The 12,384-nt window shown below is 46.0% G+C and overlaps 1 protein-coding gene across 1 annotated transcript in view; it reads left to right on the top strand.

Moving 5' to 3' along the window:
- The window catches only part of EFR3A (EFR3 homolog A), a 1,274,477-nt gene that overhangs the window by 957,447 nt on the left and 304,646 nt on the right, over window positions 1–12,384 (top strand). Inside the window, exon 15 of the mRNA XM_078686747.1 lies at window positions 5,932–6,007. Within this exon, the coding sequence (XP_078542873.1) occupies window positions 5,932–6,007 (76 nt within the window). The remainder of the gene's footprint in view (window positions 1–5,931; window positions 6,008–12,384) is intronic.

Genomic DNA, 12,384 nt, shown 5'->3' with positions numbered 1-12,384 from the left:
CAAATCCCAGCGCCAGGATTGGCTGAGGGGTTGCCACTCCACTGCTGCTGTTCCTGTTTGAAGAGGCAGGGGCGGTCAGGTAATGTAAATGTAAATGTAGTTGAGCTTATATAGCGCGCAGCTACCCGCAGTGGGTTTCCCGGCGCTTGCTTAGGGAACCCTTCCTGGTATTCCCCTGTGAGATAGCAGGGTATCCACAAGGTGAAAGTCAGGCATCCCGCCGCGAGGGGCCGTTGTGGAGATTAAGTAAGCTATTGCCCAGAGTCGCAGAGTGTGAACCCGTGAGTCGAGGAGGCACCGGGGCGAGAATTATCGAGTCCGTGGAATTTTTAGCCCAAGACCCCGCCGAGGTGGGGAATTGAACCCTGGTCCAGGACCGATCTCAGCTTCCAGGTCTGCTGCCTCTAACCCCTGAGCCACACTTCTCCACAAGGTAAGTTTTATAAATTTTATTCACCCTCAGCCCCCACCCCTGCGCGACCCCTCTCTGCCCCCACCCAGACCCCCACCCCCGTGAGTACTGCGACCGAGCCGTGACTGCATTACCCTTGCAGCGGGAACGGTGTAACAAGTCAAAGAGGGGTGGCTAATGTGGGTGATTGGCAATGCCAAATACCTATTACAAATCTACCTTCGAAACACCCTTATAATTTCAAGCTCTGGCACTTATTTATTGCACAGGTTTTTCGGGACCTATCGATGCGCGCAAGCGCATCGAGCGGAGCGAGAATTCAAGTAGCCAAAATCCTCGTCAAACCAAGGGCTTTCTGCTGCGGTTTTGTTTAAGTTCACGTGAATCACGTGATCAAACAAGCACGCGCATCATCCTCCCTTCCTCCTAATTGCATTTTTTTAACGGCCGCCGCACAGCACATCAAAGGGCTTCGACCAGCGTGCGCTCTGCGGCTTCTCGGCTTCTCCTCCCCTTATTATTCATGGCTCAGTTTCCCGGCGCACGCATTTGTTCACATTTTTTTCGCCGCTCTCCCCACTCGGCCCCCTCCCCTGCCCGCCGTGTCGCATTTCTCCTCCCCTTCTCTGCCTTCCATTCCGTCTTGTTTTAATTTATGTTCCTTCGTCCACACTAATTTTTACTATTATTTATAAGTATTTAGTTTTGCAGCACAATATCATTGGTGCAACAAGGATATTGTGCTGCAAAACTAAATACTTATAAGGTCCCACAAGCGAGACCTATTGGCAATGCCAATGCTTGTTTATCTTGTGGTCGTGTGAAAAGCCATGCACACTCAGTTCACGCAGTAGATGGCATGATGCTTAGGACGCTGCTACATGCTGATAGATGCATTCCTTAATTGTGTCACTTTACCCATATCATAGGGCTCACAAAAGTGTCATCATGCGTCTTTTGTTGCCGATGATACCACAATAAGTGAGCTCATAGAACACTGTACTCAGAAACGCACAGAGAGATGTCTCCTAAAACTAGCAAAAACGGAAAAAACGCACAGAGAGATGTCTCCTAAAACTAGCAAAAACGGAAAAAACATACTTCTATAAAAATTAGAAGCCAGAATGTACAAAATAAAGTTGTTCAAATGGGTTATAAGAGTCATTACAGGCATTTTGATGAACTGGACACAGGATGTTTGCATTACAAGTTGGCATCAGGCTCCTCTCTGAGGAAAGGGACACTTTTAAGTGCATTGTTGAATTGCGTTCTATCCCCCTGTGGTGCTGTGTTCCCATTTCTAGAATCATCTCTTAACTCAAGGCTTGAGTGCCCTCAATGTCTGCGGGCAGTATGCTTGGTGGGGGATGGGTGGGTAAATGAGTGAATGGGAGAGTCTCTAGATGTATGTATGTATGTATGCATGAACAGATAAATGCAGTGGATGATGGAACCATGGATAAATGACTGGGGATGATTAGGTGAATGATGTATTGACTGAACGCCCTTAAGCCGGCTGTTCTCGCTCATTATGTAAAATTTGTCCCCAACTTTTATGCCCTACCACTTTGAAATGTCACCAGCCACCACTATTTCTTTCACAACTGAATGGGCCTGGTCTGACAAAGACAATGCTGTCTCGCCCTCCTGCCAGGAAGCTCCACCAGAAAGGACAGAACTGGTTTTGGCTGGGCAAAGAGCTTCTCTGCCACAAAGAACAAAGGATTTTGTATTATAAAAAGAGGGGCCCAGACTTTTAGATCACTTCTGGGAAAACAAGAGGAACCTTTGCCAAGGATAAGAGCTGGAGAAACTGAGGAGGAATACTGCCCCTGTGCTGTTTGCTCTCTGGGGTTTGCCTGCAGTGGCTACTTTCTGCCAAGGAAAGGGAAAGGACTTTGCTGTGTGCTGTGTCCCCTGCTTGAGGAAGAGCTCCAAGGCCTTGAGTAGGATCTTGCCTACTGTTCTGACGTCTCAGGGACACAAAGACTTCATCCCCAGCTCCCCTGAGCTTCCTTGCTGGGAGTTGTGACTTGCCAAGAGGTTCCTGTAGCTGATCTGGGCCTTTAGAGGTTGTTCTGACAGTGGGAGCTGTTGACAAGAAGCGTGGCGCATCGTCATCATGACGCTGAATAAACCAACGCAGTGCCTGCCTGCGGCTCAAGAAATCGCCACTCGTCGCATCGGGTGCACCGATCTCTGAAGTCTGAGATCCCCGCACCGATTCTGACGCAAGCCTTGCTGTGCGGCTGCAAGAGCCCAAGCCTTGTCCCTGATCGTCGCATTGAGGCGCCAGGTCTGTGGCATTGTTGGGGGACGCAATAAGAAACCGATGCATCACCCTGCGTGTAAGGAACCAACGCATTTTCTTCCCTGCGACCCTTTGTGTTTGTGTGCGCGACGCACCCAAGGTACTTCGTGTGAAAAATGTTGCATCCTCAATTTGCTTTGAACTGAACTATTTATACCATTTGAAAGTCATATTTTTATTACTGTATTGTGGATTTTTGTAGTGTTTGTTCTTGTTGGGATAAAGATTACTTATTTTTCTAAACTGGTGTGGTGTCCATTTGTACTGTTTTCACTGTATTACTGTATGTGTTCACAAATGCTTTACACACTGCCTCTGAGATAAGCTTGTCTGCTTGTGCCAAGCTACCAAGGGGTATTTTAGAAGTGTATCCTCCTTACCCTGATTAGGATGAAGGGTCGCTAATTGTACAAAGGTACCCACCCCTGCCAATTAGAACCCCCCATTTCTAACATCTTGCTTTTAGTAGAATCTGATCTTCATGCGGAAATCTGAAAAGTTCACCAACACTGTTCCGTGGGTATTTTGATTTGGGATTTCAGATTTGGCCAGGACCTTGTTGTGCTATCATAATTATTAGTTCTGCCATCGTCCGGCAGAGAGTATTTGAAGAAGTTTCTCAATTAATGGAATCAACCCCTCCGGTTTTTCAGCATTTTCTGGAATTTTAATAAATTTCAGATTGGAGCACCACAGTAATTCTCCATCTCAGCTTGCTTTTCCTTTACAGCATCGATCTCTGTTTCGAAATGTTCTGAATTATGCTGCGGGTGTCCCTGTTGATCTTTATGATCAGATACTCTCTGCTCAGCTCCCTCAAGATGGACAGTAATGAGTGAAAGTTTATTCTTAATACACGTTAACTGACTTTGCAAGTTTGACCATTTCTGCTCTTGTGAGATTGTGAATTCCCTGATCGCCTATAGAATTGTTTTCATTCATTGAGTACAAGTGTGGGGAGCAGAGGAGTCTTTGAGAGGCTCCATTGAGACTTGACAATTCTGAAGCAAAGTGAAATACTTCATTGCCCCATTGGACGTTGATGTAATTGAGGTGGTCGAAACATTCTGATTAAGCTTGCGTTCTGTATTCTGTGAGAATGATGAGTTGCCTGCAGTGGACGGTACCTGTGAGTGAAGCCATGATGTTGATGGGAGAAGTTTGAGCTACTCCCAAATCTTTGTCTTTATCTAGATCCTGATTAACTGGATCCATGCCTGAATGTTTAGCAAAGAGAGGATATGCCTGGCTTTTCCTTGGTGCTTGCTTGAAAGAACCTTCGGCTTGTTACTTGGTGCTTGGTCGCCCATCTCTTTTCTTCCTTAAGCCAGCTGTGAATCATCGAAGACAGTGGGCGTTGAGCAGCTACTTTGATCATAAGCTAAGCCTGTAGACAGACTGGCACTGAGGATTTTCTTGACTCGATGCTTCCACATAATACACAAGAAGTTCTTTAAGAATCTTTTTAATGGCCATAATCGTTGAATCGGGGCATACTTTCCCTGCTACCTAACAGATTTTTGGACCTCCATCTTCATATGGGACTGCTTGTTTCTCCGAGGGGAACTGGATGGAGTGTATGATTTTGTTGCTTAGTATAGAGGGAAAACTGAGGTGCAAACAAAAAATCAACTGCCAGAGTAGATTCGTTAAAGAATGGAGAAACTGTTGCACTCTGCCTTTGCCTTAGGGAAGTGATTATAGTTCAGCCATATATAAACCATAATAAATAATCCACTTCTGATACGTAGTTAAGCCTTCTTCCCCAAAAATATTTTTCCCTCCAGGTAACCAAGTTATGCACAAATGTATAGTGAAAGACTGCGCAAGGAGGCGTCACTTTTTAAGACCTGCGTCACCTGACACTCACTCTCCGCTCTCCGCCTTGGACCATGAAATAAGGTCTCTGCGTTTCCCCGCACTGCTTTTGGTGAGCTGGATTCTGGTTCCGGATGTTCCATCACTGCAGGGTTGTATACTCTGTAAAGTTTTCATGAATGAGCGACGCTCTGACTGCTCATTCCTTATGACCCTTGCCGGCCTTATCTTTTCGACCATTAGGGAGCAGCCATACCAGAGTGCTTCTTCCTCCGGCTCAGCAATGGTAAGTAGCTCCACCCACTGAGTTCAGCTGCGGCCACCTCACGCAGGCGCTGCAGCCATCAAGCCTCGACTGGCCTCGGATCCTCAGCTTCTTCATTTTCTTTTCACTTGTCTGCTAAGTTTAATTGGATGTGCCTCACGTTTTCGTTTAGTTTTGTAAAAGGTATGTCTTACATTATTTAATGACGAACTAAATGTTGGGAAAGAGACAATTATCCCCTAGTCATCATTGTACTATAATTTTTGTTTTGCTTTACCAATCTATGGGAAAAAAGGTACAAATCTACATCCACAGTTTTTCTCATATGATGAGAATAAATCTAAGACTTCTGGACAACAGACAGGACATCAGAGTCTTTATTTTGTGTACTATCATTTATTCTTCGTAGACATTACTCTGAAGGATTGTTACTGTATCTATTTTTCTATTACTTGATGAGTTGTAGTGCCATAGTTCCAAGACTTTTACCTACCTACTGTTTTTGGATGATACGCAGTAAAAGTGATGCAGAATATTTGAAGTGGGTTTTATTAGATTAGTAATACCAGTGTGCTATCCTGGGAACATGCAGTACTAGCAAGAGAGCAGGAATACATTAAGAGAATAGTCAAATTATAGGGTTAACATTTCTTTTCTTAGTGTAGAGCTTTTACGCTGAGAAATTAGCAAATTAAAAGATGCTCTGTTTGAATATGTTGCCTATTCTACAACTGCACTGTGTACTTTAATCCACTCCACCTTCTGTGCTAGCTGCTATAAATGTCTTGCTTTTTCCAAAAGTGTTCTCCTGTACATGTTCACCTTTTCATATTGTGTTTCAGATTTGCTGCTCTGGTGACACGATGTGTGTGTCTGTATTTGGATCTAGCTGTCAGCAATAGCAATCAGTGAGGCAGAACACAGTTTGCTAGTGCACATGGCCAATTTACAACTATGATTTTTTAGGTCTTTAAGACAATGGTGCTGCTGAACCAGAAGAGGAGAATTGTGAGATCAAGCATGATGGATTAATAGGCTGATGCCTAAATCTTCTACAGTTTGTTGGGCGTCAATTTCTAAAAACGAATTATTTTATAATGTTGTTTCTGTTTTTTTTTTTTACAGGATCATTCCCGATGTTTCTGATCTTAAAATAAAGAGAGAGAAAATTACAAAGCAAGATGTAAGCTTCATGAAAAAGGTGAGTTTTGTTTGCTTTTCTAATCTGCTATTAGAAAGTTGCCAATGCCCACAGACGACAAAATAGATATTCAAAAGCCATATTAATGAATATAAGCTGAATATTATTGAATTGTTTTAATAAGTAGTTAAACAAATGGTATGCTCCTGTTTTAAAACGTGTGCTGGATCACAGGTTTTATAACAAAGGTGTTAAGAAGGGTCTTCTTTCTGCTTGGGACCGGTTAGTGATTTTGACATAAATTCCTGGGGCTGTGTTAAAAGCATCTCCCTTTGACGTTTAATTGCAAACAGCTTCAGCTAGACCCCCCTAGTATATTACGCATAGATCAGCACAGTAAGCTTCAGAATAATGAAAATGTTGCCGAATTTGTGAGCTGCTTCATTTTGCTACTGTTTTTTCTTTATCATACTTTTAGCACCAAACAAGGGGAATGTCATTTTGTAAGATTCCTTAAAACATGAAAGACTACGCCAATACATTATTTAAAGGATTTGTGCAGCCAGGTCTTCCTCTTGGCTGTTTTACAATAATTCTTCTAAACAGTCCAACATCCAGCTTCTGTTTGTAGTGTAAAAGCAATGCATGGATGGATTGCTATGTGAGGGATAAACTGACTGATAAAATAATTTTATAGATACCGTTGCTCCTTTCAGCATCTGTTGAACTAGTCTCACGGTTCTTATGCCCAACTGTCACCTGTAAAAGGACTGGTGTGCCGCCAGCCATCCAACACCAAAAGAGATGAACGCCTCACCTTCTTCTTGGCTGACGTGTTCAAAGTAGAGGTAAAGCTCCAGATTGAGAACCTCGCTCAAACCAGGAATGGCTTGGGATAGGATGCAGAGGCAAAGCATGTAGCGAAGATGGCTACCTGCTGAGTACTTTAAAATGTTCACTAAGATTTTGAATGCGTATATTGTATTTGATGCAAATGCAAAGGAGTGCATCATTGAACAGGCAGACTTAATTTAAGAATTAATTTTCACCTTGGGCATTGTAGGTAATTGTGTTTTTGATTGAGGAGAATGAAGACCCTTCTCAAGCAACAACCACAATACCTGTCCTGTCATGGTGAAGCACAAAAGTCACTTGATTAACCTGTGCTTAACCCTCTGGTAGTTTGGCACAAAATTAGTCGGGCTTACCTTACAAAGCAATGTGTTTTTTAATAAACACTTTTTTATTTGCCTTTCCAACAAGCACATTATTGCACACACCCACCACCCCTCCCCACCCCCAACACTCCCCTCATCCACGTCACCTTCCATACCAGTACCAGTACTGCAGCAACATCTACAGATTCGTCTGTACTGACCCCATGGATCCCGTGGAGTTATGCAGTCCATAGTAATCCCACCATTTGCCTCACACTCAGGCATGCTTCTGTGTACAGCCCCATGCCTTTAAATGGTCTCCTCCATTTGGAGCACTAGTCCATTGTCTTCTGATACTCTAAAAATGTAGGTGGACTGGGGAACTCCATTTTATGCATTGTTTTTTGGCTAGGACCAATGAAACACCCATCAACACCAGCTGACCCCTATTCCTGCCTATGTCTTCCAGAATCCCCAATAGACCCACTCTAGGTGTGAGTCCAGTATGTCTCCCCAGCAACTGCATAAGCATTCTGGCAGTGCGCCCACAGTATGGTACAATGTAAGGGCACTGCCAGACCACGTGAAAAGCATCTGGATGGGTGCATCGTAAGCATTTGGGCGTGGGAAGAATTCCATCCTGCCAGAGGCAGTGAGGTACGTTGTGTGAAAAAGTTTAATTGAAGTTTAATTGAATGAGTCACAGTCTGGATGAATTTGCGATCCCTTTAGGGGCCATACTGCGTTGTCGAGTTCCCCCACACAGGCCTTCCATTTCTGATATATTTTAGAAGCACCTACTGACCATGCCCGAAACCTCAGCATCATCCTCGACTCCTCCCTCTCCATGGCCCAACAGGTCAATGCCGTCGCGTCTAGCTGCTTCAACACCCTCCGCATCCTCCAAAAGACCTTCAAATGGTTCCCCCCAAATCAAGGAAGATGGTCAGTTTTTTAGCATTAAATGAAGATACTACTTAAAACAAGCATCTGCAATGCAAGCGGTCTCGCCTTTGGGACCTTATATGTATTTAGCTATGCAGCACATTAGCCTGGATGCTCAAACATCTACTGTTCTTCAACATGGAGGGAAATTAAGCACTAAACTGCGTGACATGCCAGGTATGTGAACACATGGAGAGAAATATTGCCTTTCAGAGGGAAATGGTATAGTCCAAAGCTCTGTTTTAATATGAAATCAGGGCCTTTGGTGGTCAAATCACTGACAATCAATATTTGAAAAAAATATTGTCTACGGGTGCTCGTGGAAGACCATTTCTATGGATTGGAATCTAGAGAATGCTTAAGTGATTCTGGTATTTTACTGACATCTGCTGGTCGTTTTTGATCAAGAAAGTTAAATAGAGTAGTTGCCAGACAAATGTTAAAAAGTTCCTCAGCGGAAAGCAATTCTGGTATTTTACTGACCTCTACTGGTCGATTTCTATCAAGACAGTTAAGTAGAGGCAGTCAAACAGAAAAAAAGGCCCTAAGCGGAAGCATACAAGTTCTAGGGCGGATCTCCAGAGCCCACAAAGTATATACACATAGAAGTATATACTAAAGTATATAGAAGAAGTCTCAAATGCTCGACCTAAAAAAGATTACTCTATTTTTCTAACTTTAGGTGCGATTCTCTTTGTCATGTTTTCACTGTTTTACTGTTTGAAGTGTTTAACATATAGTTTACACATTGCATCTAAGTTAATCCTGACTGCTCTGTGCCACGCTACCTTGGGGTTGAGCACATGTTTATTTGGATTTTGCTTGTGCCTTACCCCCTGACAAGGATTGTGGATGCTGCTTGACTGGGGCTTACATCCCAGTCAACCAACAGCCCAGTTTCTCACACTGTCTCTCTCCATTAGTTTAACCTCTGGAAGCAACACAGGTGCCATCCTAGTGTAATGAGATGTTAACTTTTAACTTAAGCCTTGCCCACTGCATATCCTTCCCAGGTGCTCGCCTGCAGAACCACAGCAACTTCAATAAAGCACCCTCTCTATAGACCCAAAGGCCTTTCACTCCTGAATGTCTTACTTAGTTGTGCCTTTCCTGCATTATCCCTATAGATATCTTCCTTGCATTCCAAACCCTTCCATTCTCTCAAGAGTGTTTTCTTATATCTTGCGGTGTACAATTGTAGATATGAGATGTGAGCCTGAACATCGGTTTCTTCTTTTAGTTCAGGTATGAATTTAATTCTTGTTAGCTAAAGATTAATATATTGCCCCAATGATTTCACTTCTAGTATTCCAATGTTCAATTATGATAGTCTTTGAAAATGTTACGTTTTAGCACAATGCTGGATTTACAAATTGTATCATTCTTTAATGATACATCTAACAAAGCCAATAGTCAAGTTGCATGCCTACATCCGAACATATTACATGCATTTAAACATATATACATACAGTCAACACATAAGGCAACCATGCATGTGGGTACTCAAGCACACAGACCAACACATACTACACATGTATGTAACTAACCTACTATCTTGACAGAGCCTAAACACCCCACAGCCACCTAAGTAGGCAGTGCCCAGGCAGAACACAAATATTCATAGACTCCTCTTTTGCAAGGGCTGTAAGAGCAGGGGAAGCAGTGACTTTCAATGGGCGGACACATTGCCTTTGAGTTGCTTACCTGGTATGGTGTGGCATTCTGGAGAAGCCTGCTACAGTAAGATATCCTCTGGCCCTCATGCCAATACTCCAGCTTTCAGACGACTCCACATGCTTGATACTCACTCTGCAATGAAGTCTGATCACATTCCGTCTGTGTTTGCGCGTAAGGTAAGCACACATCTTATCTGTGGAGTAAGCCCATTTCTCATAACATGGTGCAAGATACTCTGCATAACATTTATATACAAAGATATGTTTGTGGCCTGTCCCTTGTGGTGACAGTTCATTTTCTGTATGGACTTCATTTTCTTTGCCGGCCACATCCTTGTATCATCTTACTTGGTGTTTTTTCTGGATTAAAGTAGACTCATAATGAGAATGTGCCCTTGGCTTTTTTCTCTGGTCTTCACCATCATCATCATTGTTATTGAATCATGGGGAAGTTGCACAGTAAGACTCAGTGATAATCAGATGGGGCGAGGGGGAGAAATCTCAGAACGTCTGGGTAATCCCATCAAACTCTTGACCTATAATATTGAAACTCTTCTCAAATATTAAAATTGCCGACATGGGGGGGCGTGGCTACGTGGCCGTGAGCAATGGCCGCAGTTTGAGCCGGCTCTTCCTATCCCACGGCTAATGACCGTGCTACAGCCTGCAGGCCCGGACGAACACCCTCGGACAGTGCCCGACGGAGCAGCTGACGGCCCCGGGCAAGCTCCGGTGCGGTGTTTGGAGACCCAGGATCCCCGCAAAATAGCAGTTTCGCCGGTCGGCGGCCGGGACGCACAAGTAGTGCACAATGGCGGACCGGGCGCGCTGATCGGAGCGCGGCTCTGCTCGGCCCTCGAGGACCTCCGGGCGCCCCCTCCCACCAGGTGACAAACAAATAGGGGCTCGACCCCTGCAGGGGCATAAGAGGCGGAGCGGGGGGACCGGGAGGGCGGCTTCCTGATCGTCGTCGCCGGAGGTTGCGGTCGTTGGGGCCTGGAGCGGGCCGAAATTTAGGCCCCGGCTTTGCGGCCTACCGGCGGAAGACAAAGGGTTTCAAAAGAGAAGCCGCCGCAGATCGAGCGAGAGAGAGGGGCGCAGCGGGATGGATTACCCGCTATCGCTGAAACTACACACGGTGCAGGCCCCCCACATAGGGTGACCAGAGTTTTGAGGCCAAAAACAGGGACATTTCACAGGAATAGAAGGACTGCAATTTTGCTTCAACCGGTGGGAGCGCTCCTCAGCAGGGAATTGCAGGACGGGCAGTGAGAACCTAGTTGGAATGCAGTGTTTAAACCCAGTGGCTTGCCTGTTAATTGGATTGCTTTCTTGAAACAGCTGCTGACTATCCCTGCTTTGTGGGATGTGGAGGGCACCTCCCACCGTTTTTGGTCGACCCTCTCTGAGAACAGGGACATGAGCTGAATTTCTTGAAATTTGCTGGGACAGCTGGTTGTAGGCGGGGGCCGTCCTGGCAAAACGGGGTCGCCTGGTCGCCCTGCCCCCACCGGCCGGGGCTCTGGGACTGCTTCAGGGAACGTTTTTCTTACACCTGGACAGCGCGAGTGGAGCGTCCCTTTCTGCAGCGCCTGGATCTGCTGCGGAGTCGGAGGACCTTTCTGGATACGTTGTGCACTGACTGGAACCTTTACACCGCCTTTCCCTCCTGTCTGGCTTACAGGGCCAGCCTTAGTAGGGGCGCACACGACCGGGACTATTGGATTCTGATCGCTTGACCTCATTGACCGCTTGAGGGGTGCAAACGACCGCGTCCCAGCCCCACAGAGCTCGGGGGCAAGTGGTGAATCCTTTGACAGATTGCTGGACACGGGACGGACCGTATCCCAAAGACTCCAGTCTTGGAGATAGGTGCTGAAGCTTTGGCGCATCCCTTCCGGAGTATTTCATTGGCTGGCCTTTCGCTTGAGGGGTGAGAATGGCGACGGGGGGCAGAAACTCCAAGAACACCGCTCAGGCGAGACTGTCCAAATGTGCGTGGCAACAGGGCGGAGAAAAAACCGACTCACCAAGAGCGGACAAGAATGGCGTAAAAGGATCATCCCCCCAGCCTAAGGAACCCACGCTCCATGATGTCCTAGCAGCCATTGGAGAGATGCGCACGTCGATGGACTCAGTAACGACGGAAGTTTCCTTACTACGCGCCGATTTTAAGCACACAAATGAGAAAGTGAGTCAAGGTGGTGACGGCGGCTCTCCAGGAAGACACTTCTGAGCTCCAGCGCCAAATGGCCGACATGGAAAAAAACCAGGCTCGTATGACGGAGCAGCTGGATGAATACATAGGGAGGGCCCGTCGCAACAACATAAGAATCCTTGGGGGGGAGGAGCCAAGATGGCGACCGAGATGGCTGCATAAACGCTCGGCTCCGTGAGCCCCCTCACCCCGCACATATATCCTGGCAATTATCCGGTGCAGGAATTGCATATCTAAGTAGGCGAAGGACACCGTTCACTTACCGTCTGCTCCTGAGGCTTCTCCGTGCGGTTGACCCGAAGAAATGCCCCCGACTGTGTGGCGGCCTTCATTGTGCCGGGACCGGGATCTCTCGTGAGAGGAGTATCCGGCCGCGACTGCAACAATAGCGGCCTCTGGCTGCGGAGGGTAGTCGGTCGGAGGGAACCTGAGATCTGCTGG

Source organism: Lissotriton helveticus, chromosome 4_1 (assembly GCF_964261635.1).
Source record: "Lissotriton helveticus chromosome 4_1, aLisHel1.1, whole genome shotgun sequence".
Classification (NCBI taxonomy): domain Eukaryota; kingdom Metazoa; phylum Chordata; class Amphibia; order Caudata; family Salamandridae; genus Lissotriton; species Lissotriton helveticus.
Note: the sequence above shows the minus strand (reverse complement) of the source record. Positions and strands in the feature narration are given on the sequence as shown.